This window comes from Leucoraja erinacea, chromosome 14 (assembly GCF_028641065.1).
Source record: "Leucoraja erinacea ecotype New England chromosome 14, Leri_hhj_1, whole genome shotgun sequence".
In the NCBI taxonomy this organism is placed as follows: Eukaryota; Metazoa; Chordata; class Chondrichthyes; order Rajiformes; family Rajidae; genus Leucoraja; species Leucoraja erinaceus.
The window spans coordinates 24,152,176-24,179,416 of NC_073390.1; the positions used below are offsets into that span (position 1 = coordinate 24,152,176).

Genomic DNA, 27,241 nt, shown 5'->3' on the forward strand with positions numbered 1-27,241 from the left:
AACTCTGCGAGTGAAAAGGTTACCCCTCTTAAATCTCACCCCTCTCGCCTTAAGCCTGTGCCAGTTTTAGAATCTCTACCCTGGGGGAAATGACTGTGAGCGTGCACTTTATCCATGCCCCTCATGATCTTGCACCCCATCAGCAAGATCACCCCTCAGCCTCCTACACTCCAAAGAGAAAAGTCCCAGGCTATCCAAGCTCCCCCTATAACTCAAGCCCGCAAGCCTGGGGAACTATTATTTTTTCTCTTTTCAATGGGTTTTTTTCCAGTCCTATTTGGAACGTTCTGGGCAGTGGGTGCCAAGTCACCGTGACTCACACCAGGGTTTGCTCTCTACCTCAGGTTAAATTGCCAGTGACGTGGCCTTCTTGTGACCCACTCTTTCCTGAGAACGTTGAACCGTACTGGCCTTTCGGCCCATCGAGTCCGTGCCAACCATGACGTTAAATTAAACTAATCCAGAGAAGCTGCTTGACCCGCTGAGTTAATCCAACACCTTGTGTCTATCTTCGGTATAAACCAGCATCTGTAGTTCCTTCCTAAACTAATCCTGCATTTGGATGACGTAGTCTCTACCCTCCATTCCCTGCATATCCACATGCCTTTCTAAAAGCTCTTCAAACAGTGCCACCTCATCTGCCTCCACCACCACTCAGTGGCAAGAAGGTCACAGAGAGGTCACAGAGTCATACAGCACTCGGCACAGCTTGCCCATGCTGACCAAGATGCCCGTTCTACACTAGTCCCAACTGCCCATGCTTGGCCCATATCCCTCTCAATCTTTGGATAGACACAACATGATGGAGTAACTCGGAGGGTCAGGCAGCATCCCCGGAGAAAATGGATGTGATGTTTTGGGTCGGGACTCTTGTTCAGATATCATTCCTGCTATTCCTTTCCTATCCATGTACCTGTCCAAGTATCTTTTAAATGTTGTTATAGTACGTGCCTTAACTACCTCCTCTGGCAGCTCATTCCATACACCCACCACCCTCTGAGTGAAAAAACTTGCCTCTCAGGTTCCTATTAAATCTTTTCCCCCTCACCTTAAATCTCCGTTTCGTGATGATTCACTGACTCTGCGTTGTCACGTGTACCTGGGTACAATGAAAGGCTTTGTTTTGCACACAACCCGGTAGAATCATACAGCAGACACCACCTCAGCAGTACACAAGTGTGACCACGTTTCTGGTGCTGACAAAGTTGCACAACCTTGTTGCATCTACTGCCTCCCGCCACATGTGGCAACTGCACCCCCAAGCCCCTCCCTACTGATTCCCCCACCCCGAGTAAAATATTCTGTGCATCCACCCTATCTGTCCCCCTCATCATCTTATACACTGGACGGGCGGGCGGGAATAAGCCAGAGGGCTATAGGGTCGTAAGGACTGATGTGTTTCCCTGGGATTCGGCGTGGCTTCCATGAGCCGACAGCAAGTGAAACTTGATGGCAGCCACGGAACAAGTGGCAGGGCTTCTGATGGGAAGGACACACTGCCACAGGCACAAGACTCCTGCCTAGAAAATTCCAAGAAACACATAGGAACTAGGCGAGAATCTGGAAAAGAAAACAGGAAGCTGAGCCTGGCTTGTTTGTAAATAGCCTTGGTTCAGTTTTAGTTTCATTTGATGATATGGCCCAGTACATCTCTTTTAAACTTTACCCCTCTCGCTTTAAAGCTGTGCCCTCTCGACTTTGACATTTCCATCGTGGGGAAAAAGGGTTCTGACTCTTTACCCTGTCCTTGCCTCTCATCATTTATATAATTACCTCAACCTCCGATGCTCCACAGAAAGCAATCCAGGTTTGTTTTGATACAGCAGGAAAACCGGCCCTTCGCCCAGGTACTATCACAAAACCTTTAAAAGACATTTGGACAGGTAAATGGTTGGGAATGGTTTAGAGGAATGAGGGAAGATGGGACCAGTGTGGACAGGACATCTTTGACGCCATGGACAAGTTGGGCCGAAGGGCCTGTTGCCCTGCTGTACGACTCTATGAGACGTTGCACAGTGCCGCTGCTGGTGCAGTCACTGCCTCACAGCGCCAGAGACCCGGGTTCCATCCTGACCTCGGGTGTTGTCTGTGCGTGGAGTTTCCATGCTCTCCCTGTGACCACGTTGGTTTTCTCCGGTTTCCTCCCTCATCCAAAAGACGTGGAGGTTTGTAGGTTAATTGGCCCATTGTAAATTCCCCCTAGTGTGTTGGGAGTGATGTGAAAATGGAATAACATGGAACGAGTGTGAACCGGCGATTGCTGGTCGCAGAGACTCGATGGGCCGAAGGGCCTGTTTCCATGCTGTATCTCTAAACTAAACTGCAGTATCAGGGACATACCCCAAACCACATTTACATGAGGTATTGGTAGGAGCAATCAATGATATAATCACTGAAGAAGGGTCACCTATGCATGTTCTCCAGACATGCTGTCTGACCCACTGAGTTACTCCAGCACTTTGTGTCTATCTTCGGTGCAAGCAGAGTCAGTGGAGTTCACAGGAACATTATCAAAGAGCACTTGGCTCAAACGACATAAGGAGCTATTATCTTTAATTAAATTCTTTAATTAGGCCTGTGTCCGCTCCATCACACACCCTCCTCCCAGTGCACGCTTTCTCGCAGTTTAGTGTGCCAGATTTTGAACCGTTCAATGAAACATTTCCATCTCATCTCTAAGGAATGTGCTTGCCATTCCCCTGCATTAGAGGGACCCCCCTTATCCCAGAGACAGACCCCCATACATCTCGGCACCAAAGCTTCCACAGATGGCTGCAGGGCCTGGTGTCAATGACAAAGCCCCAGCTAAGGCAGAACCAGTCATTTTACAAACGCATGCCATAACTTCCTCTCTGCGTACTCAGATCAAAGAGCCGGCCTGTACAAACAGACGGTTCCCAGGCAGTTGTAGAGCCTGGATGTAACTGACAGCAACTCCCTGGCATTCACTGCCTTCTGCTTTTCCCTGCTGGGATGGAACATGGTACAGTACAGCACAATCTCCCTGCCCGACGTGATGACAAGACCATCTCTTATCTGCCTGCATGTGATCCATATCCCTCCATTCCCCGCATATCCACGTGCCTATCTAAAATCCTCTGAAACGCCTCTGTATCTGTATCTGCCTCCACCACCACCCATTTGGTTTACATTCTCCCACAAGAGGAAACCATCTCTACTGCGTTAGAAGATCAAGGAGATGTCCGTATGTCGACGAATATCCTTATTGAAGTTTTACAGATGTACGCTAGAGAGCATATGGACTGCTTGCGTCACAGCTTGGTTCGGCAACTCAAACGCTTAGAAACAAAGGCAATTGCAAAACTCTCAAATGCTACTATCGTATCTGCCCCCAAACATGTTCCAGACACTCACCACCCTCTTTACAAACTTTAAACGTTATCATTCTCACCTTAAAAGCTATGCCCTCTAGTCTTTGTCATTTCCGCCCCAGGTCAAATGTTCAGACAGCACCTTTTCCCCCCAATGCCTCTCGTAAGTTTATTCGCTTCTATCAGGTCTCCCTTCAACTTCTGACGTTCCAGGGAAAACAATGTCAGTCTGTCCAACCTCTCCCTGTGGCTAATTCAGGAATTTTTCTGGTAAACCTCCTGTGCACCCTCTCCAAAGTCTCCACACCCTTCCTGTAATGGGGGGACTAGAACTGCACACAACACTCAGGGTGGCACAGTGGCGCAGTGTAGTAGTGCCGCTGCCTCTCTGCACCGGAGACCTGGGTTCGATCCTGACTACGGCTGCTACCCGCACATAGTTTGTACGTTCTCCCTGTGACTACATGGGTTTTCTCCGGGTGCTCTGGTTTCCTCTTACATTCCAAAGGTTAATTGGGTTCAGTAAATTGTCCGTAGTATGTGGGATAGTGCGAGTGTGAACGGCTGATCACTGGTCGGCAAGAACTCGGTGGGCTAAAGGGCCTGTTTCCACGCTGTATCGCCAAGCCAGGCCATGCCAAGCTAAGCCACCAAACTAAACTAAACTAAACCAAACTAAACTAAACCTAATCACTCCAAAGAACGGTGCCTGCAAAATGCACCTTACCCGACGGTGGTTGAAGCTCTCTCTCCTTCCGCAGGCATGTCTATAATACACCCTCTGATGCAAATTCACAAAGAACAAACTCTATCCCAACTTGCCCTCAGGGCAAAACCATTTTTTGAAGACAGTGAAATTAGCTAGGATTTATTTTCGTTGTAAACATCAAAGGCAGAGGTACAAAAGGAACTCGCCAAGTTTCCAAAACTAATTTACCCAAAGGAAAAACAGCAATTGGGGTGCCATCGTCACAGAGGTTAATTACAGTACGGTGTGTGAGACGAGCTAACAAGCAGACAAAAGGCCCTGTTCACAGCAGCTTTATTAAATTGCATAATTCACACTAGACGGGCATAGTGGCTCCCTGCCTTTGGTTTCCTTGTGGAGGCCGTTTAAAAGCAATATTTTCCTTTCATCAACACAAAACAATGGCGTGGAAAGAACAAACAGCACAAAATTGGATCTCAGCAAAACTTCACAACTCAAAATTCCACGACACTCTTGGCAGCTCGATTGTGATCTTTCCGCTGACTGGATAGCGAGCAACAAATAAGCTTTTCACTCTACCTTGGTACATGTGACCATAAACAAAACTAACTAAAACTCCACTACTCAAAACTCCACTACTCAAAACTTGATAGATTTTGCAACACTCTCTAACAGGTTGGCCTTGTTGTCAAAGTGTCATGCAGCATGGAAACTGGCCCTTCGGCCCAACTAGCCCATGCCAACTAAGATGCCTCATCCAAGCTTGTCTGATTTCCCTATGTTTGGGATTTAGACCTTTTCTATCTATATAACTGTCCAAGTGTCTTTTAAGTGTTGTTATAGTACCTGCCTCAACTACATCCTCTGGCATCTTGTTCCATACACCCACCACCACAAGTTTTTCCACAGGTTCCTAATAAAACTTCCCCCTCTCTCCTTAAAACAATGTTCTTTAGTTCTTGATTCCCCTACTTTGGGTAAAAGACTGTGCATTCACCATATCAATTTCCCTCATGATTTTATACACTTCTACAAGGTCACCCCTCAGCCTCCTGCGCTCCAAAGAATACATTTCTAGCCTGCCCAACCGCTCCCTGTAGCCCAAGCCCTTGAGTCCTGGCAACATCCTCGTAAATCTTCCATGCCACCCTTTCCAGATTAATGACATTCTTTCCTATCACAGAGTGACCAAAACTGAGCACAGTACTTCAAATGCAGCCTCTTGTACGACTGTAACATAGCAACCCTACTTCTATGCACATTTAGACACAAGGAACAGCAGATGTTGGTTTACAATAAAAGAACACAAAGTGCTGAGCAGCTCAGCAGCTCAGGCAGAATCTACAAAAATCATGGATTGATGTGTTTTTCGATTCAGAGCCCTTCTTCGGTCCCAACCCAAAACATCACCTTGCTATCTGCAACAGCAAGGGTGTTGTTAAGCTGGAAGGGGTGCAGAGGAGATTTATGAGGTTGTATAATATGGGTCAAACGCAGGCTTAGAAACATAGAAAATAGGTGCAGGAGTAGGCCATTCGGCCCTTCGAGCCTGCGCGGCTTGTGGGACTAGTGTGGATTGGGGCATGTTGGGTGGCATGGACAGGTTGGGCCAAAGGGCCTGTATCAATGCTATATAACTCTATGACTCTATGAGTTGGAGGTTGTGGATTCCACGCAGGCTACGGGGAGCCAAGAGTGTGTGTGGTTTGGAGATCAGCCTTTGTTAGTAAGCTATGTGCTTAGTGTAAAGCAAGGGCAGGTCAGAACACCTTGCTCTGGCATTCGGTCACCGTCACCGGGTCACTCCTGTTCAGTCTCCAGGCACTTGGCCAAAGATTTGCCGAGATGGTCTCAGCTGAAAGCTAGGCAGACCATTGCGGTATTTCTGAAGAATGGGCCCAACCGGAAACGTCTCCTACCCATATTCTCCAAAAGGCTGAGGGGTGATCTAATAGAGGTGTACAAAATCATGAGATGAATAAATTGGGTAAACACACATAGTCTCTTGCCCACAGTAGGGGAATCCAGAACCAGGACATAGGATTAAGATGAAGGGAGAAAGATTCAATTGGAAACTGAGGGGAAACTTTTTTTTTACACAAAGGGTAGTGGGTGTATGGAACGAGCAGATGGTGGAGGTAGCAGAGGCAGGTACTTGCAACATTTAGGAAACATTTAGAAAGGTACATGGTTGGAGGGATATTGGCCAAATGCAGGCCGGTGGGACTAGTGTAGATGGGACATGTTGGTTGGTGTGGGCAGCAGGTTGGGCTGAAGAGCTTGTTTCCACGTGGTGTGACTATGACTCTATGACGATGACCTGCCTCTTGTGTTAGTTGGGCCGTTGCTTTGTTTACTCTGTAAAACCCAGAGCTCTTCTCCTGGCGACAGACGCGGACTGCTCGGAAAAAAGTACCGCAGCCTCCACGTCTGCCGCTGGGATAAGAGCGACCGATTTAGAACTCAAGTGTTTGCAGGCTCCCAGAGTTCGAGCTTAACACACAGCACACACCGCCTCTCCAATAACCCCTCCCCCTCCGTCAGTCAGCGCACTGAGGATGGAAGTTGGAATATACAAGGAACCCCTGATGATAGCCACAAATTGCTGGAGTAACTCAGCGGGTCAGGCAGCATTTCTGGATAGAAGGAATAATTGACCTTTCAACTCAAAACCCTTCTTCAGACTGAAAGTCAGGGGAGAGGGAAACTAGAGGATATGAAAACGTACAAAGAACAACTGAATGAAAGGTATGAAAAGTACAAATGAATACAGAGGAGGAGCAGCGAGAGAGAGCGTTGCAGAACTGAACAGGGTGTTACAGTCTGAAGAAGGGTCTCGAGCCGAAACGTCACCTTTTCCTTGTCTCTGGAGATGCTGCTTGACCCACTGAGTTACTCCAGCATTTTGTATCTGTCTTTGGTGTGAACCAAATGCCGGCGTTTCTTCCTACACAAGGAAGCACAGATGCTGTTTTACATTAAAAAGAGAGACAAAAAATAAATGAGTTAGAAAAAATTCATAGAAACATAGAAATGAGGTGCAGGAGTAGGCCATTCGGCCCTTCGAGCCTGCACCGCCATTCAATATGATCATGGCTGATTCATCCAACTCAGTATCCCGTACCTGCCTTCTCTCCATACCCCCTGATCCCCTTAGCCACAAGGGCCAAATCTAACTCCCTCTTAAATATAGCCAGATAACTGGCCTCAACTACCCTCTGTGGCAGTGAGTTCCTGAGATTCACCACTCTCTGTGTGAAAAAAAAAAAAAAAGTTGTCCTGGGTCAGGCCGCATCCCTGGAGATTATGGATGGGTGACAATAATAAACTTAAATGTAAAATCTAGGAAATAGGCAGGATGCTTTAGATAGGTTGCAGGCACAAGGATCTGCAGAGGCCGGTTAGCAAAAAAAAAACCACACAAGTGTGCTGGAGTAACTCAGCGGCTCAGGCAGCATCTGTGGACGAAGAAGGGTCCAGATCGGAAACATCACCCATCCTTTTACTCTGGTGATGCTTCCCTGAGCCGCTGAGTTACTCCAGCACTTTGTGTCCATCCCTGGAGAACATGGGAAGGTGATGTTTCAGGTCGGGACCCTTCTTCAGACTGATTGTAGAAGGGAGGAGAACGCTGGGAGAGAGGTGGGGGCGGGTGGGCCGCACGTTGTAAATTGTCCCTAGTGTGTAGGATAGTGCTCGTGTGCGGGTGATTGATGGTCGTCGTGGACTCGGTGGGCCGAAGGGCCTGTTTCCATGTTGCATTTCTAAAACTAAAACTGAACCAAAACGCCCCTTCGAACCGCTTGTGCTTTCCTCCCCAGTTCAATTCCCTCTCACTGCCCTCAGGAGATCCCTCCCCTAAACATCTCTGCCTCTCCGTCCCCTCTCCGCACCATGTTGACATCCACCCGTGTCTCTCTCTCTCTCTCTCTCTCATCCTCTCTCTCTGTATTAACTTGCTCTCCAAACACCACTCATTTTTCCCATGAAAGGCGTTGTAATGTTTATTTTTTTTAATTTAAGGTGCAACAGGCAAGCAGGTAACTGCGTTACCCGTGGCAACCAAACAAAGACACTGAACAGAGTAAAATAACAGCTCGACACTTGCCTCTGGTGCATGTTAATAGCGAGTCCCTGATCCTGGAATCCTGGGATTTATGTTCATAAGTTTTAGGAGAGGAATTAGGCCATTCAGCCCATCAAGTCTACTCCTCCATTCAATCATGGTTGATCTTTCATTCCCTCTCAACGCCATTCTCCTGCCATCCCCCCATAACCCCCGACACCCACCCTAATGAAAAACTGTCAATCACAGCGTTAAAAAAGCCAAAGACTTGGCCTCCACTGTCATCAGTGGCAATGAATTCCACTGAATCACCACCCTCTGACTAAAGAAATTCCTCCTCATCTCTCTAAAGGTATGACCTTTTATTCTGAGGCTGTTCCCTCTGGTCCCAGACTCTCCCACCGGTGGAAACATCCTCTCCACATCCACTCCATCCAGGCTTTTCACTATTCAGTAAGTTTCAATGAGGTCTCCGCTCATCCTTCTAAACTCCGGTGAGTACAGGCCCAGAGCTGTCAAACGCTCATCATATGTTATTAACCCAGTCATTCCTGGGATCACTCTGATAAACCTCCTCTGGACCCTCAGTCAGGCAGTCGGCCAGAAACATTCCATAAAACCACTGGCACCAGCTGCACTGTGGGCCCAGGGGGATTGTGAAGCAAACAGGCTGGGCAACTGGAGACGTGAACTGGCTCACATACAACCATCAAACCGAGCTTTCATTACACCCATCATTCCTATCGTGTATTGGCAGCATGGAGACAGGTCCTTCTGCCCATCGAACATAGAACAGTACAGCACAGGAACAGGCCCTTCAGTAAAACACACCGTGCATTCACCTTATCTATTCCCTTCACACAGGGACCGCCACAATGTTATACACCTCTCTCTGTAAGATCACCCCTCATCCTGTTGCACCCCAAGGAATAAAGTCCTAGCCTGCCCAAACACTAAGGTCCTCGAATCCTGGCAACATCCTCATAAATCTTCTCTACACCCTTTCCAGCATACAACATACAGCACAGGAACAGGTCCTTTGGCCCACAATGTCCATGCAGAACACAAGTTAAACTAATCTCTGCCTGCACGCAGTCCATATCCTTCCATTCCCTGCATAACTAAATGCCTCTTAAACACCACCATCTTTCCTGCCTCCATCACCACCCCTGGCAGCGCGTTCCATCCTCTGTATAAAAAAACTTGCCCGCAAATAGACAATAGACAACAGACAATAGGTGCAGGAGTAGGCCATTCTGCGCTTCGAGCCAGCACCGCCGTTCAATGTGATCATGGCTGATCATCCCCAATCAGTGTTTAAGAAGGAACTGCAGATGCTGGAGAATCGAAGGTACACAAAAAAGCTGGAGAAACTCAGCGGGTGCAGCAGCATCTATGGAGCGAAGGAAATAGGCAACGTTTCGGGCCGAAACCCTTGGGTTTCGGCCCGAAACGTTGCCTATCTCCTTCGCTCCATAGATGCTGCTGCACCCGCTGAGTTTCTCCAGCTTTTTTGTGTATCCCCAATCAGTACCCTGTTCCTGCCTTCTCCCCATATCCCCTGACTACTCTATCTTTAAGAGCCCTATCTAGCTATCTCTTGAAAGTATTCAGAGAACCAGTCTGCACCGCCAATCTCCTTTAAACTTTCCCCTGTCACCTTTAAACATATGCCCTGGACTTTAGACTTTACTTTAGTGATACAGGCTTAGAACAGGCCCTTTGCCCACCATGAATGGAGTGCCCAGCGATCACTTCGTACACTACTACTATCCTACACATTTGGGGCAATTTCCAATTTACCATAGCAAATGAACCCACAAACCTCTCACATTCTAAAGACAAACTTGTACCTCTTCGGAATGAAGGAGGAAACCGGTGCACCTGGAGAAAACCCACACGGCCACAGGGAGAACATACAAACTCCATATAGGCAGCAACCGTAGTCAGGATTGTGTCCATGTACCTGGCGCTGTGAGGCAGCAACTCTACCACTGCACCATTGTGCTACCTTGATCTTTCTCAATCGCACCCTGGGAAAAGGGTTGTGAGCGTTTATCTTATCTATTCCCCCGATGGTGAGAAAATGGCATCAGCGGACAACTTTGCCATATCTGGGGTCTTGTCCCAAGTGAGCTCACCCTCCTGCCTCACCACAACAAACGCATCTGCATCGCGTTAGATGGTTTGCGGAGAAGATGCCACCACCTCTCTCTGGTCTCCACCCTTGATGTCACGCACCTCTCTCCACGGGTGGCCGGCTTACCTTGGATGCACTGCAGGGACCCATCTTCTGCCCTGATGGTGAAGGTTTCTCCAGGGTTAACCTGAACCAGAATGACCTGTGCAGGACAGAGAGACAAGAGTTAGCTACAGATCCACGCTAAATGGCCCAGACCCAGACCCAGACCCACCCGACCGCTCATCTACCAGGGACTGGACGGCCCAAAACGGCCCTTGTCCATTATCCTCCACATTGAATGGAACTATGGAAAAGATGGACTCAGCCCTCACCACATAACAACATCAAAAGCGGCTGGGAACCACATTTTGGGATTCGATACGAGATACGAGGAACTGGAGATGGGGTTTACCTGAAAAGAAGGATCTAAAGGCCCCAACCCATGTTCTACAGAGATGCTTTACTTTAGACTTTATAGCTGCAGCGCAGAAACAGGCCCTTCGGCCCACCGAGTCTGCGCAGGCCAGCGATTACCCCATACACCAACACTACACTGCACACTAGGAACAATTTGCAATTGTATCCAAGCCAAGTAACCCACAAACCTAGATGTAATTGTAGTGTGGGCGGAAACCAAAGCAACCAGAGAAAGTACTAACCCCGTACAGACAGCACCCGTAGTCAGGATTGAATCCGGGAGTCTACCATTGTGAGGCAGCAACTCTACCACTGTGCCGCCCCAAGATGCTGCCTGACCCGCTGAGTTATTCCAGCACTTTTGTTTTTGGGGCTAAATGTGACCAGAGATACAGGCCACCACTAGGCTTAGGAAGATGTCACAGAGTCATACAGCACGGATACAGGCCCTTCAGCCCAACCCATCCATGCCGACCAGGATTCCCCAGATAAACTGGTCTTGCTTGCCTGCATTTGCTGCGTATATCCCTCTAACCTTTCCTATCCATGCATCTGTCCAAATATGTTTTAACTTTGTGATCTTTGGTGTAATAACCAGCATCTGCTGTTCCTTGTTTCTACTACTTATGTACCCTTCCAAATGTCTTTTAAATGCTGTTATATGACTTGCCTCAACAACCTTCTCTGTCTGCTCGTTCCATATAACCATCACCCTCTGTGTGAGGACGATGGTGTACAGTGGCGCATCTGTAGAGCTGCTGACTAACACTGCCAGAGACCCAGCATCAGCATCAAATCGCCCCAAGTGGGTAGGGTGTTTGAGGCTGCTGAGCGGTTTGCTAGGTCACTGATAGCAACACACAAAGTGCTGGGATAACTCAGCGGCTCAAGCAGCACCTTGGAGGCTGCACAGTGGCGCAGTGGTAGAGTTGCTGCCTCACAGCACCAGAGACCTGGGTTCGATCTTGATTACGGGTGCTGTCTGTGCGGAGTTTGTACATTTTCCCTGTGACCACGTGGGCTTTCTCCGGGTGCTCCGGTTTCCACCCACACTCCAAAGACGTACAGTTTGTCAGTTAAAATTGTACGTTGCCACTAGTGCATGGGATAGATCTAGAGTGCAGGGAGATTGATGGCCAGTGTGGACTCGGTCGGCCAAAGGCCCTGTTTCCACCCTGTATCTCTAAACTAGGCTAAAGCCACAAATACCATCACCACTAACATGAAAGAATAAACCATTGCAATCTGATTATAACTAAAGTTTATGATCTGTAGCTTACTGCTAACGCTCAGGAACACTAATTGTTTCTAGTTTTGCAATAAATAATAGCCACATTTGTTGTTAGTTTATTATTGTCATGTGTACCGAGATACAGTGAGAAACTTTGTTTGTGTGCTGCCCAGTCAAATCATGCTGTACATGAGTACAGACACGCCGCACACAAGTACAACAGGCAGTGCAAAGGGAAAAATACCAGAGTGTAGAATATAGTTACAGCATGATAGCGATAGATACAGAGAAAAAGGCTAGATAAACAAAAGGCCAAGGGTTGTGGTTTCATTAGCAGGCAATCTTGTGGCTATGAAATGGTTGCTCTCAAATTGATTGAGATGGACAACGAGGGGTTGTTTTAGAGATTTATCAAATGTAAGCATCAATTACTGCCCGTTCCCATTGTCCCTTGACAAGGTGCCGATGAACCACCTTAGCAAATTAAATGTAGAACAGCACAGCACAGGAAGAGGCCCTTCTGCCCATGTTTGTGCCAAACAAGATGCCAAATTAACGTAATCTCCTCTGCCTGAACGTGAACCATATCCCTCCATTCGCTGCACTTCTCTTAAACGCCACTATCGTATGTGCCTCCACCACCACCCCTGGCAGCACATTCCAAGCACCAAGCACTCTCTGTATTAAACTTTGCCTATCTCAACCTTAAACCTATACCCCCTAGTATTTGGCATTCGCCTTTGTAAAGCTTTTTAGATTTTTAGAGACATTGCGCGGAAACAGACCCTTCAGCCCACCATGTCCATGCCGATCAGCAACCCGTACTTGGTTTTTCTTGGTTTCTTGGTCCTCCAAAATATTCCAAATGGAATTTAAACTGGAGGTGGCGAAGGGAGGGCTTAAGCCAGAAAGGGTTATTGGGAAGAAAGAGCAACTTTAAATTTAGTTGCATCTGGTTGGGTAACTATAGTTGGGTGGAGATTATTCCATGCTTTAATTGTGTGGGGGAAGAACGGATTGCTGTACACATCTGTCTTTGTAGCTGGGATCACAAATTGGATCGAATGCCCTCGTCTGCTCCTAATTGGTTTGGGTTTGGTGTAGGTCTTGTAGTCTATGTCGAGCTGACCATTTAACATTTTGTAAAAACAGGTCAAACGGTGAGCTTCACGTCTGTCTTGGAGAGGGTTCCACCCCAGAGATTTCAGAAGTTTGGCGACACTAGTACTATCCAATACACTAGGGACGATTTAACAATTTTATTGAAACCAAATACCATCTATTCCCACCAGAGCATCCAGAGAAAACCCACGCAGTCACAGGGAGAACGTGCAAACTCCACACAGACTGCACCCACAGTCAGGATCGAACCTGGGTCTCTGGCGCTGTAGGGCAACAGTGCACCACTGTGCCACCTCTGGGAAAAGAGCTGTGACGTTTATCTTATCTATTCCCCTCAAAGTGAGAAAGTGGCATCTAGGGACAACACTGCCTTGTCGGGAGCCATCTCCCAAGTGATCTCACCCTCCTGCCTCACCACAGCACAGCAGTCACCACGCCAAACACATCTGCATTGTGTTAGCTGGTTTGCAGAGGATGGGAACATCCCCAGGGCCAGGAAGGATGGCAGGGAAATTCAAATCTTTGCTTCAAAAGCTGAAGATAATGTCAAGGCAGTCTCCCGATCAACACACTGTTGTGTCTCTGTGTGATTTCATTAGAACAGCCTGTCTCTTGCCTTCCCGATTTACTTTAACCCATTGTTTACTGAGTCCAAAGATACTGATTGGCAGGGGTGTCAGGGTTTATGGGGTGAAGGTAGGAGAATGGGGCTGAGAGAGGAAGATAGATTAGCCATAACTGAATGGCAGAGTAGACTCAATGGCCTAATTCTGCACCTACATCTTATGGGAGACACAATGCTGGAGTAACTCTTCAGAGTCCAACTCTGTACCTGGGTACACTTGACAGTAATGATCCCAAACTCAAGCCTGCGGGATCGTCCGTCTGCCACAGAGGGAGTGCCACACCGCCAACTGTGCCATCTCTTGGGCTGAGACACCAGGTTTAGGTTTATTATTGTCACGAGGTACAGTGAGAAGCATTGTTTTACACGCTATCCAAACAGATCAGATACAGGTACCTGTAATACCGTACACAAATACAATCATGTCAAACTCAAGTACTGTAGATAGAGCAAAGGGGAAGATGCAGAGTGCGGGATATAGTTCTCAGCATTGTAGTGCATCAGTTCCATAGTTTAGTTTAGCTTATTATTGTCTTGTGTACTGAGGTACAGTGAAAAGCCTTTGTTTGCACGCTTTCCAGACAAGAAAAAGATTACTTAAATCAAGCCATCCACAATGCAAAGATAAAGGATAAAGGGTACAACTTTTAGTGCAAAGATATAACATTAAAGTCTGATATAGTCTGATTCGATGTTTAAGAAGGAACTGCAGATGCTGGAAAATCGAAGGTACACAAAAATGCTGGAGAAAGCAGCGGGTGCAGCAGCATCTATGGAGCGAAGGAAATAGGCAACGTTTCGGCCCGAAACGTTGCCTATTTCCTTCGCTCCATAGATGTTGCTGCACCCGCTGAGTTTCTCCAGCATTTGTGTGTAGTCTGATTAGATGGTCAATTAGACAAAGTCCAATGTCCGTAATGAGGACAAATGAATCAGACAGTACCCTAGCTTATGGGAGGACCACGTGGGATAGAATCATAGTGTGTGGGATAGAACCAGTGTGATCGTCAGTGCAGATTCGGTGGGCCGAAGGGCCTGCTCCCATGTATCTCTAAACTAAACTAACTTTAGTTCAAGAACAGCATGGAAGCAGGCCCTTTGGCCCACCAAATCTGCGCCGACCAGTGATCCCAGTGTCCAACACACGAGGGACAATTTACAGACGGAGCCAATTAAGCTACAAAAGTGTACATGAACCTGAACTAAACTAAACTAAATTAATATAAACTGAACTAAATTGAACTAAACTAAACTGAACTATACCGTGCAGAGTTCAAAGCCACCTGTCCCCTCAGGCACTGGGGTAAAGTTAATCAGGAGTGTTGCTCAAGGGACATTATGTTTCTGTCAGGTGCTTTTCCCTGTCATAAAAGTCAGTGCAGGAAACCCTGTCTTTGCTCCAGACACTGGAGATAAGTGCCAAGGCAGTCTCTTGTGTGCAGGGTTGTTTTGTCTGGAAGGATTCTCCAGGGAATTGAGATGATATCAGTTTTAGCTGGCTCAAAATCAACAGCATTGCCAGATTGCCAATCGAGGCTTTAAGATTACACCAAGAACTCCAGATTCAGGGATAGTTCCTTCCCAGCTGTTTATCGGGCATCTGAACCGTCCTACCACCAACCAGAGAGTGGTCCTGATCTACCATCTACCTAATTGGAGACCCTTTAATCTATCTTTAATCGGACTTTACTGGACTTTATCTTGCACCAAACGTTAATCCCTTTATCCTGTATCTGTACAGTGTGGACGGCTCAAATGTAATCGTATAGTCTTTCCACTGACTAGATGGCGTGTAACAAAAAAGCTTTTCACCATACACGTGACAATGAACTTAACTACCTAATCTTGAGCAAAACATAAAGTGCTGGAGGAACTCAGCGGGTCAGACAGCATTTGCAGAGCGAAATGGACAGACAACGTTTCGGGTTAGGTTCCTTGTTGAGACCGATGGCTGAAATGTAACCAGTCTGAAGAAGTGTCCCTCTAAACCTTTCCTATCTATGTACCTGTTTAAGACAATAATAATCTAAATGAAACTATGCAATCAATGCACTACAATGCTGAGAACTATGTTCTGCACTCTGTATCTTCCCCTTTGCTCTACCTACAGTATTTTAGTACTGGCCACCCTCAATTACCTCCTCTGGCAGCTCGTTCCATATACCCAGCACCCACCTTGTGAAAAAGTTACCTCTTATGTTCCTATTAAATCTGTCCCCTCTCACCTTAAACCTATGTCCTCTGGTTCTTTATTCCCCTACTCTGGTTAAAAGGCTAAAAAACTGCATTTGGGGCATGGATAGGTGAGGTTCGGGAGAAGGACCAAGGCCAGAAACGTCATCTGTCCACGTTCTCCAGAGATGCTGCCTGGCCAGCTATGTTACTCGAGCACTGTTCATGTTTGTGTATGAACCAGCATCTGCAGTTCTTTATTTCAATACTCTGTGCATTCCCCCCATCTATTCTCCTCATGATTTTATACACCTCTCAGCCTCCTGCGCTTTATTCCTATTACATTGTGAGGGAGTAAACCCTTTGCCCTCCAGGAAGGCTCTGCAGACTTGGCAACGCCAGTCCCATAGGCTTTCTCCCCGAGACTTGATTACTTTTGTTCTGACAATAACATGGCAAGACAAACAGAGACGTAGCCCTGGCAACTGTCTGTTGTCGTGGCAACATGATATTCTTCCCACGTTCTGCACGGCATGCTGGGTGTCGTAGTCCAACTATAGTGAGGCTTCGGCCTATAACAGCTGAAGGGCCCCGACCCAAAACGTCACCTATTCCATTTCTCCAGTGATGCTGCTTGAACCGCTGTGCTACGCTAGCACTTTGTATCTATCTTCGGTCTGGCAACGCCAACCATTACATTTTGTCACTTCCGGCAGTTCCAAATCAAAATGGGACAAACTTGCACAAAGTCATGTTTTCAATGTCGAGTTTTGTTCTCAAGCTATTTCCCGGTTTATTATGGAGTCATAGAATCACACAACACAAAAACAGGCCCTTCAGCCCAATCTGCCCATGCTGACCAAGATGTCCCATCTACACTAGTCCCACCTGCCCACAACTGTCCCACATCTTTCTAATTCTTTCCTATCCACGTCCCTACCCAAATGTCTATTAAATGTTGTGACATGAAGAGTAAATGGTGGCTGCTTGATAACCGAACCAGGTTAAGTTCAATAGGTTTTTAGATACAGCACGGAAATTGGTCCTTCGGCCCACCATGCACATGCTGACCATTGATCACCCATTCACACACTTGTTCTATATTATCCCACTTTCTTATCCAATCCCTACACAGTAAGGTGCGATTCACGGAGCCAATTAACCTACAAACCCACACGTCTTTGGGATATGGGAGGAAACCGGAGCACCCGGAGGAAACCCATGAGGTGACTGGAAGAACGTGCAAACACCACACAGACAGCACCCAAGGTCAGGATCAAAACGGGTTCTCAGGCGCTGTGAGGCAGCGACTCTACCCGCTGTGCCATTGTGCTGCCCAATAATTACGTTTGATCTCCCCATCTCATGTTCCGTCTCCCTACCAGCTCAAAATGGAGATTAATTATAGAGTTTGGTCCTTCACACACATCTGAGAAATCAGCATTTAATGCCCTCTTATCTGTTGCCATAGCAATGACCGTGATGCTGAGTTATAGTTGCAGTTAATCCATTCTCCCTCAACGATGACTAAGGCACTAATTCTCTCTCTGCATCACTGAAGTGAAATTCATCAACACTTCCCCCAAATAAGGTCCAAACTTTGCAACATACTCTGCATCTAACCTATGCTGTACCTACATTGGGAGTGTGTGATGGGACAGTGTCGAGGGAGCTTCACTCTGTATTTTTCCCTGTGGCAGCTAATTCCAGATACCCTCTAGGTGAGAATGATTGTAGGAAGGAATGCAGATGCTGGTTTTATACCGAAGATAGACACAAACTGTTGCGTCAACTCAGTGGGTCCAGCAGCACTTCTGAACAAAAAACATTTTTGGAAAGTGTTGCTCCTTATTTATTTTGGAGGCTTTCCTGAGGCTGCGTGAAGTGTAGATGGCGTCAATGGTGGGGAGTCCGGTCTGAGGGATGGACTGGGCGACATCCACAACTCTCTGCAATTTCTTACGCTCCTGTCCAAACTTCTGTCGGGCAGAAGATGCAAATGCTGCAACATAGCAGGTCTATAGACTGTAGAGAAACAGGTCTTTCGGCCCACTGACTCCATGCTAACCATTGGTCACTAGCATTATCCTACACACGAGGGACAAATTACAATTTTACTGAAGCCAATTAATCTACAATCCGCACTTTTTTGGAGTGTGCGAGGAAACCGGAGCACCTGGAGAAAACCCACGCGGTCACATGGAGAACGTACAAACTCCGTACAGATAGCACAGGTAGTCGGAATCGAACCCGGGTCTCTGCAGCTCTACCACTGTGTCACTCACTGTGACTTGAGTGACTTGACACTTGATAGCGAGCAACGTTTTTCACCGTATCTTGGTGCACATAACAATAATAAACCAACCACATAGTTTCATGGCAGGGACAGGTGACCCACCCCTCTCCCCGCCCCCCCTTTTGGCAAATACCCAGAGTCACCCCCCCCCCCCCCCCCCCCAACTCACTCACTCACTCACCTGTTGCGACCCGTCCCCGTTGACCAGGTGAGGAATCATGGGGACATCTCCGTTCAACAAAGGAGGGAGTTCCAAGGGTATCTGGTCTGCCATCATCATTGTGACATACATTCATGGAGACTGCTGCACCCCAGCTTCCTGCACACATGACACACACAACAGAGAGAGGCATTAGAAAGTCACATGCACCAGGAACCACAGAAGCTAAAATCATGAGCAAAACACAGCGAAAATGGTGTCATACAAAGGGAGTAGAGGCGTGAATTGTTAGACCAGAGAAAAGGATGTAAGTATATGGTAGGGGAAGGGAGAGAAGGGGAAGGGAAGGGGGAAAACCCACAAGGTCACAGGGAGAACGTGTAAACTCCACACAGACAGGACCATCCAATGTGGTTGGTCCACGAGTTACGGGGGGAAGGCAGTCTCTGAGGGAGAAGTGGAGTGCTGAGCCAGACTTGTCTCCACACTGCTCTCCCTACTCCTGCCAAGTATCTGTTCTTAAATCCTGCAACGGGCAGGACTGGCTCTCCGAATGCCTAATTGGAACTGCAATATTCCTAGCGAGCAGCATGCCAATAATTTAAATGGTTCAACATTTTGCAACTCAGTTGACCCAGCTTCCAAAGCCAGAATGTGGTGATTGGGCGGGGCATAGTGGCGGCTTTAAGGGTCGTTCTTGACACCTTGAGAAGTCCCACATTGGCATCAATCTCAGCCAACATATGAACGTCCCAAATGGAATCAAACTTTAGGACTCTAGATTTTAGAGCTACAGCGCGGAAACTGGACCTTCGGCCCAACGAGTCCATGCCGTCCAGCGATCACTCTGTCCAACCTGTAAATTGCCCATAGTGCGCTGAGAGCAGATGAGAAATTGGGATAACATGGAACTAGTGTGAACGGGTGGTCGATGGTTGGTGTGGACTCGGTGGGCCGAGGTCGTTGATTATGTCGGCTGCTTTCCCGAGGCAGAGTGAAGTGTAGATGGAGTCGATGATGGGGAGTCTGGTCTGTGTGATGGACTGGGCTACATCCACAATTCTTTGCAATTTCTTGCGTTCTTGGGTGGTGCTGTTCCCAAACCAAGCTGTGATGCAACCCGACAGTTTGCTTTATAGAAGTCGGACAGAGTTACTAGAGATATGGTCAATTTCGAGGAAGTTGAGGCGTTGGCGTGGCTTCTTGGCTGACTCTTCAATGTGGTTGGTCCACGACAGATCATTGGTGATATTATTGAATGATAGAGTCAGGGAGCAATGGGCTGAATGGCCTGAGGTTGTCAACACTGCTGCACCAGTGGGATGCTTCCACAAGTAGGGTCATGGGGCGGGGGAAAGGTCAGAGTGCACACCAGTGGCTTACTGTGAGGACAGTTCAGAGTCACGTGGCCAGGTAGTGCTGTCGAGGAGAGTAGACCACCCTTCCCCCAGAGAGCGAGTCATCTGGATTTCCAGGAGTCACCATGACAACCGCCGGCCATAATCACAGACATGGCAATGCTTCAGAACATCCCCAGCAGCCAGCTTGTTCAGGGGCACTAGGAGGTGGGGGAGGGGGGGGGGGGGGGGGGGATCATTCGTCATCTGCTACAGGGGGGAGGTTGATCAAAATCCAGAGGTCCACGGCCACAAATCTGTCCAGGAAGAGGTTGTCACATGAAATTCTGAACTTGAGAGTCACACAGCGTAGAAACAGGCCCTCCATAATGTTTGGGACAAAGACCCATCATTTACTTATTTGCCTCTGTATTCCACAATTTGAGATTTGGAATGGAAAAAAAAATCACCTGTGGTTAAAGTGCACATTGTCAGATTTTATTAAAGGTTATTTTACACATTTTGGTTTCATCATGTAGAAATTACAGCTGTGTTTATACATAGTCCCCCCCATTTCAGGGCACCATAATGTTTGGGACACGTGGCTTCACAGGTGTTTGTAATTGCTCAGATGTGTTTAAATGCCTCCTTAATGCAGGTATAAGAGAGCTCTCAGCATCCAGTCTTTCCTCCAGTCTTTCTATCACATTTGGAAACTTTTATTGCTGTTTATCAACATGAGGACCAAAGTTCTGCCAATGAAAGTCAAAGAAGCCATTATAAGACTGAGAAACAAGAATAAAACTGTTAGAGATATCAGCCAAACCTTAGGTTTACCAAAATCAACTGTTTGGAACATCATTAAGAAGAAAGTGAGCACTGGTGAGCTCAATAATTGCAAAGGGACTGGCAGGCCAAGGAAGACCTCCACAGAATCTGAATCTGAATATGAGGCCAAGGAAGACAGAAGAATTCTATCTATAATAGAGAAAAATTCTCAAACACCTGTCCGATAGATCAGAAACTCTCCTCAGGAGTCAGGTGTGGATTTGTCAATGACCACTGTCCGCAGAAGACTTCATGAACAGAAATACAGAGGCTACACTGCAGGATGCAAACTATTGGTTAGCCGCAAAAATAGGATGCCAAGTTACAGTTTGCCAAGAAGTATTTAAAAGAGCAACCACATTTCTGGAAAAAGGTCTTGTGGACAGATGAGATTAACTTATATCAAAGTGATGGCAAGAGCAAAGTGTGAAGGAGAGAAGGAACTGCCCAAGATCCAATGCATACCACCTCATCTGTGAAACACAGTGGTGGGGGTGTTATGGTCTGGGCATGTATGGCTGCTGAAGGTACTGGCTCACTTATCTTCATTGATGATACAACTGATAATGGTAATAACATAATGAATTCTGAAGTGTATAGCACATCCTCTCTGCACAAGTTCAAACAAATGCCTCAAAACTCAGTGGTCGGCGGTTCGTTCTACAGCAAGACAATGATCCCAAACATACTGCTAAAGCAACAAAGGAGTTTTTCAAAGCTAAAAAATGATGAATTCTTGAGTGGCCAAGTCAATCATCCGATCTGAACCCAACTGAGCATGCCTATTTGCTGAAGAGAAAACTGAAGGGGACTAGCCCCCAAAATAAGCATAAGCTAAAGATGGCTGCAATACAGGCCTGGCAGAGCATCACCAGAGCAGACACCAAGCAAATGGTGATGTCCATGAATCACAGACTTTAAGCAGCCATTGCACGCAAAGGATATGCAACAAAATACTAAGCATGACTACTTTCATTTACAGTGCCCTCCACAATGTTTGGGACAAAGACCCTTCATTTATTTATTTGCTTCTGTACTCCACAATTTGAGATTTGTAATAGAAAAAAAATCACATGTGGTTAAATTGCACACTGTCAGATTGTATTAAAGGTTCTTTTTTCACATTTTGGTTTCGCCATGTAGAAATTACAGCTGTGTTTATACATAGTTTATCCGTAGAGGCAATAGCGGAGGCCTCAATAGGTCTGACTTTGTGAGAACTGGGGATGGGGACTGGACATTGTGCTATCCCCCACAGTGGTAACCATTGTGGGGGGATGATTTTTTGTGTGTAAGTGATTATTTTAGCTTGTGTCCAAGATGGCTGTCGGCAGGGAGAGTGTATGCTGGTGCAGTTTAGCTGCCGCTGCTCCCTCTTCACATTGTGTTTTTGATTTTTTTTGTCTTTGGATCAAGGCACCATAATGATTGGGACACATGGCTTCACAGGCATTTGTAATTGCTCAGGTGTGCTTAAATGCCTCCTTAATGCAGGTATAAGAGTGCTCTCAGCACCAAGTCTTTCCTCCAGTCTTTCCATCACTTTTGGAAACTTTTATTGGTGTTTATCAAGAGGACCAAAGTTGTGCCAATGAAAGTCAAAGAAGCCATTATGAGTGAGAAACATGAATAAAAACTGTTAAGAGACATCAGCCAAACTTTAGGTTTACCAAAATCAACTGTTTGGAACATCACCACCGGGTGGCGCCCGTAATGGCCGCCTTGCCAGCAGTCTGTCTTGTCCCTTCTCTGTTTTTATTATTTAAGTAGGTCTTGAATGTTTGTTTTAAACTAACCCCCAAAACATGCAGAAGCTAAAGGTGGCTGCAATACAGGCCTGGTAGAGCATCACCAGAGAAGACACCCAGCAACTGGTGATGTCCATGAATCACAGACTTCAAGCAGTTATTGCATGTAAAGGATATGCAACAAAATATTAAACATGGCTACTTTCATTTGCATGACATTGTTGTGTCCCAAACACTATAGAACGGTCCTTCCATTAGTTAGGGTACTGTCCGATTCATCTCTACCCTATTGCGGACATTGGGCATTGTCTCTGGAACTGATGTGCTACAATGCTGAGAACTATATTCTGCACTCTGTATCTTCCCTCTGCTCTACCTATTGTACTTGCACTTGGCTTGATTATATTTATGCATGGTATTATCTGATTTGTTTGAATAGCATGCAAAACAACGTTTTTTACTGTACCTCGGTGCGTGTGACAAGAATAAACCTAAATACTAAATGTTGTTATAGTACCCACCTCAACTAAATCCTCTGCCAGCTCGATCCATATACTCATCACCCTCGGTGTCCCTCAGGTTCCAATTAAATCTGCCCCACTCACCTTCTTAAACAATTTAAATTTCTTCAGCACCTTTAACATTGCCACACACTCCCTTGGATATTCCACACTGGCCAACTATCACCCCATGCACTAGTTCTATCCTGCACACTGGAGGCAATTTACCAAAGTAAATTGGCCTAAATTCCAGCACGTCTTCGGAATGTGGGAGGAAACCGAACCACCCGGAGAAAATCCACGCAATCACAGAGAGAATGTACAAACTCCGTTCAGACAGCGCCCACAGTCAGGATCGAACTCGGGTATCTGGTGCTGTGAGGTAGCAACTCTACCGCAGTGCCGCCCAAATATGATTTGGAGACACTTGTAACTGCAAATGCTGGAATCTTGAGCAAAACACAAAGTAATGGATGGAATTCAGAGGGTCGGGCAGCATCTGTGGAGAGAATGGACAGGTGACGTTTCGGGCCGGGATATTTCTTCAGGCTGATGGCAACTCCCGACTCAAAACGTTGCTTGTCCATTCTCTGCATAGATACTGCCTGACCCATTGAGTTCCTCCAGCACTACGTCTTTTGAATGACATGACTGGATAGTACACATAAAAAGTTTCTCACTGTATCAATAATACACCAAAATCAATTTGTTGTACCTGAATGGTTGGAATGAACTGACTGAGCCCCCTCTGAATCTTCCCAAATTCAAGGACATCTTCCTTTGATAAGGAGACCAGTGCTCTACATAGTTCTCAAGCTCACCAATGACCTGTACAATTTCTACAAGTCTTCCCTGCTCTTAAAGTACTTCCCCTTTGCAATAAAGGACAGCAGCTGCTTCACAGCGCCAGAGACCCTGGTTTCCATTCCAACCTCTGATGGTGTCTGTGTGGAGTTTGCACGTTCTCCCCATGACCGTGTGGGTTTGTTCCTACATCTCAAAGAAGTGTGGGTTTGTAGGATAACTGGCCTCTCTATAAACTGCCACTGATGTGTAGGGAGTGGATGTGAAAGTGGGATAACATAGAACTGGTGTGAAAAGGTGATCGGTTGGCATGGGCTCGGTGGGTCGAAAAGCCTGTTTCCATGCTGCCTATGCTGAACTAAATTAATACCTAAAAACCATGACCAACGGGATGAAGAACAGCTTCTTTCCAACAACCATCAGGCTCTCAAACACTACACAATGCAAACTTCCTAATTACTCCATCCTAATCAGTTGGAAGAAGGGTCCGACCCAAAACGTCACCTATCCATGTTCTCCAGAAATGCTGCCTGACCCACTGTTACTTCCGCACTTTGTGTCTTTTTATCCTTCCTAATTACTTGCTGTGCTTACTCACTATCTTCCTGTGTTTTTTTTTTTAACATTTAACCTCAACTTTCCCACACTTTCCCTATCTGCCAACTTCATGTGCACCCTGAACCAATCATCGCTCTGCATCCTATGCATCCACCTTAAGTAACCACCTCGCTTTATGTCAACAGCGCATCTGTACACCGAGTCCAGGTTATTAATACAGATTGTAAACCAGCGAGGTCCCGGCCCTGATTACTATGGCACTCCACTCGTTACTGATTGCCAGTCCAAAAATAACCCATGTAACCTCAAAATAGACACAAAGTGCTGGAGTAACTCAGTGGGTCAGGCAGCATCTCTGGAGAACATGGCTAAGGTGACGTTTTGGGTCAGACTCAAAACATCACCTATTCCTTTTCTCCAGAGATACTGCCTGACCCGCTGAGTTACTCCAGCAATTTGTGTCTATCTTCGGTATAAACCAGTTTCTGCAGTACCTTCCTACCTATTTAACCCAAATCTGTCTTCTGTTAGGACACACAAAATTGCTGAAATGTTGAGCAAAAACACAAAGTGCTGGAGACTAAAGGGTCTCGATCCAAAACTGTACATTCGCTCCGCAAATGCTGCCTGACCTGCTGGGTTTTTTCCCACCTCTTTGAGTTCTGCCTTGCCTTCTGTTAGTCAGCCATTCCTCAGTCCATATTAACACTAACCCTGTGTGCTCTTCACTTGTGAAATCTTCTCATGGATTGGGAACAGCTCTATCTAAGATCACAATAAAATGTGGATGTAGTCCAGACTATCGCAGAATTGTGAAAACGCATACCTCCAGATTCAGAGGGAATTTCTTCGCAGCTGTTATCAGACAAGTGAACTATCCTCTTACCAACTAGAAAGTGGTCCTGACCTCCCATCTACTTCATTGGAGACCCTCGGACTATCTTTAATCAGACTTTACGGGACTTCATCTTGCACCTAAACATTATACCCTTTATCCTGTATCTGTATCCTGTGGACGGCTGATTGTAATCAGATATAGTCTTTCCGCTGACTGGATGGCACGCAACAAAAAAGATTTTCACTGTACCTCAGTACACATGACAATAAATTGTGTCTATCTTCGGTATAAATCAATATCTGCAGACCCATTCTACAGTGCCCTCCATAATGTTTGGGACAAAGATCCGTCATTTATTTATTTGCCTCTGTACTCCACAATTTGGGATTTGTAATAGAAAAAAATCACATGTGGTTAAAGTGCACGTTGTCAGATTTTAATAAAGGCCATTTTTTTACATTTTGGTTTGACCATGTCGAAATTGCAGTTGTGTTCAAGTTCAAGTGAGTTTATTGTCATGTGTCCCTGTATAGGACAATGACATTCTTGCTTTGCTTAAGCACACAGAAAATAGTAGGCATTTACTACAAAACAGATAAATGTGTCCATATACCATGATATAAATATATACACACATGAATAAATAAACTGATAAAGTGCAAATAGCAGAAAGTGGTTATTAATAATCAGAGTTTTGTCCGAGCCAGGTTTAATAGCCTGATGGCTGTGGGGAAGTAGCTATTCCTGAACCTGGTCGTTGCAGTCTTCAGGATCCTGTACCTTCTACCTGAAGGTAGCAGGGAGATGAGTGTGTGGCCAGGATGGTGTGGGTCTTTGATGATACTGCCAGCCTTGTTGAGGCAGTGACTGTGATAAATCCCCTCGATGGAAGGAAGGTCAGAGCCGATGATGGACTGGGCAGTGTTTACTACTTTTTGTAGTCTTTTCCTCTCCAGGGCGCTCAAATTGCCGAACCAAGCCACGATGCAACCGGTCAGCATGCTCTCTACTGTGCACCTGTAGAAGTTAGAGAGAGTCTTCCTTGACAAACCGACTCTCCGTAATCTTCTCAGGAAGTAGAGGTGCTGATGAGCTTTTTTGATAATTGCGTTAGTGTTCTCGGACCAGGAAAGATCTTCAGAGATCCCCCTCCTACTCCTTCCAAAGTCCACAATCAGTTCCTTGGTTTTGCTGGTGTTGAGTGCCAGGTTATTGCGCTGGCACCATATGGACAGTTGCTCGATCTCCCTTCTATATTTTTATATATTATATATTATATATTATATATATATGTTTATACATAGTCCCCCCATTTCAGGGCACCATAGTGTTTGGGACACAGCAATGTCATGTAAATGAAAGTAGTCGTGTTTAGTTCTTCAATTTTCTCTTCAGCATATTATAGGCATGCTCAACTGGGTTTGGATCAGGTGATTGTCATGCTCACTCAAGAATTTACCATTTTTTAGCTTTGAAAAACTCCTTTGTTGCTTCAGCAGTATGTTTGGGATCATTGTCTAGCTGTAGAATGAACCGCTGGCCAATGACTTTCGAATCATTTGTTCGATCTTGAGCAGATAGGATGTGTCTATACACTTCAGAATTCATTACGCTACTACCATCAGCAGTTGTATCATCAATGAAGATACGTGAGCCAGTACCTTCAGCAGCCATACATGCCCAGGCCATAACACCCCACCACCATGTTTCACAGATGAGGTGGTATGCTTTGGATCTTGAGCAGTTCCTCCTCTCCTCCATACATTGCTGTTGCCATCAATCTGATATGTTAATCTTTGTCTCATCTGTCCACAAGTCCTTTTTTCCAGAACTGTGGTTGCTCTTTTAAGTACCTCTTGGCAAACTGTAACCTGGCCATCCTAGTTTTGCAGCTAACCAGTGGTTTGCATCTTGCAGTGTAGCCTCTGTATTTCTGTTCATTAAGTCTTCTGCAGACAGTGGTCATTGACAAATCCACACCTGAAGAGTGTTTCTGATGTGTCGGACAGGTATCTGGGGATTATTCTTTATTATAGAGAGAATTTGTCTGTCATCAGCTGTGGAGGTCTTCCTTGGTCTGCCAGTCCCTTTATGATTAGTAAGCTCACCAGTGCTCTCTCTCTTCTTAATGATGTTCCAAACTTGATTTTGGTAAGCCTAAGTTTTGGCTGATGTCTTTAACAGTTTTATTCTTGTTTCTCAGTCTCATAATGGCTTCTTTGACTTGAATTGGCACAACTTTGGTCCTCATGTTGACAAACAGCAATAAAAGTTTCCAAAGGTGATGGAAAAACTGGAGGAAAGACTAGGTGCTGA

General features: G+C 46.2%; 1 protein-coding gene across 1 annotated transcript in view; it reads right to left on the reverse strand.

Moving 5' to 3' along the window:
* LOC129703414 (fibronectin type III domain-containing protein 3B-like) overlaps nucleotides 1–27,241 on the reverse strand; it is a 149,201-nt gene that overhangs the window by 80,887 nt on the left and 41,073 nt on the right. Inside the window, 2 exon segments of the mRNA XM_055645820.1 lie at nucleotides 10,374–10,449; nucleotides 18,334–18,471. Of these exon segments, the coding sequence (XP_055501795.1) occupies nucleotides 10,374–10,449; nucleotides 18,334–18,444 (187 nt within the window). The 5' untranslated portion in view covers nucleotides 18,445–18,471.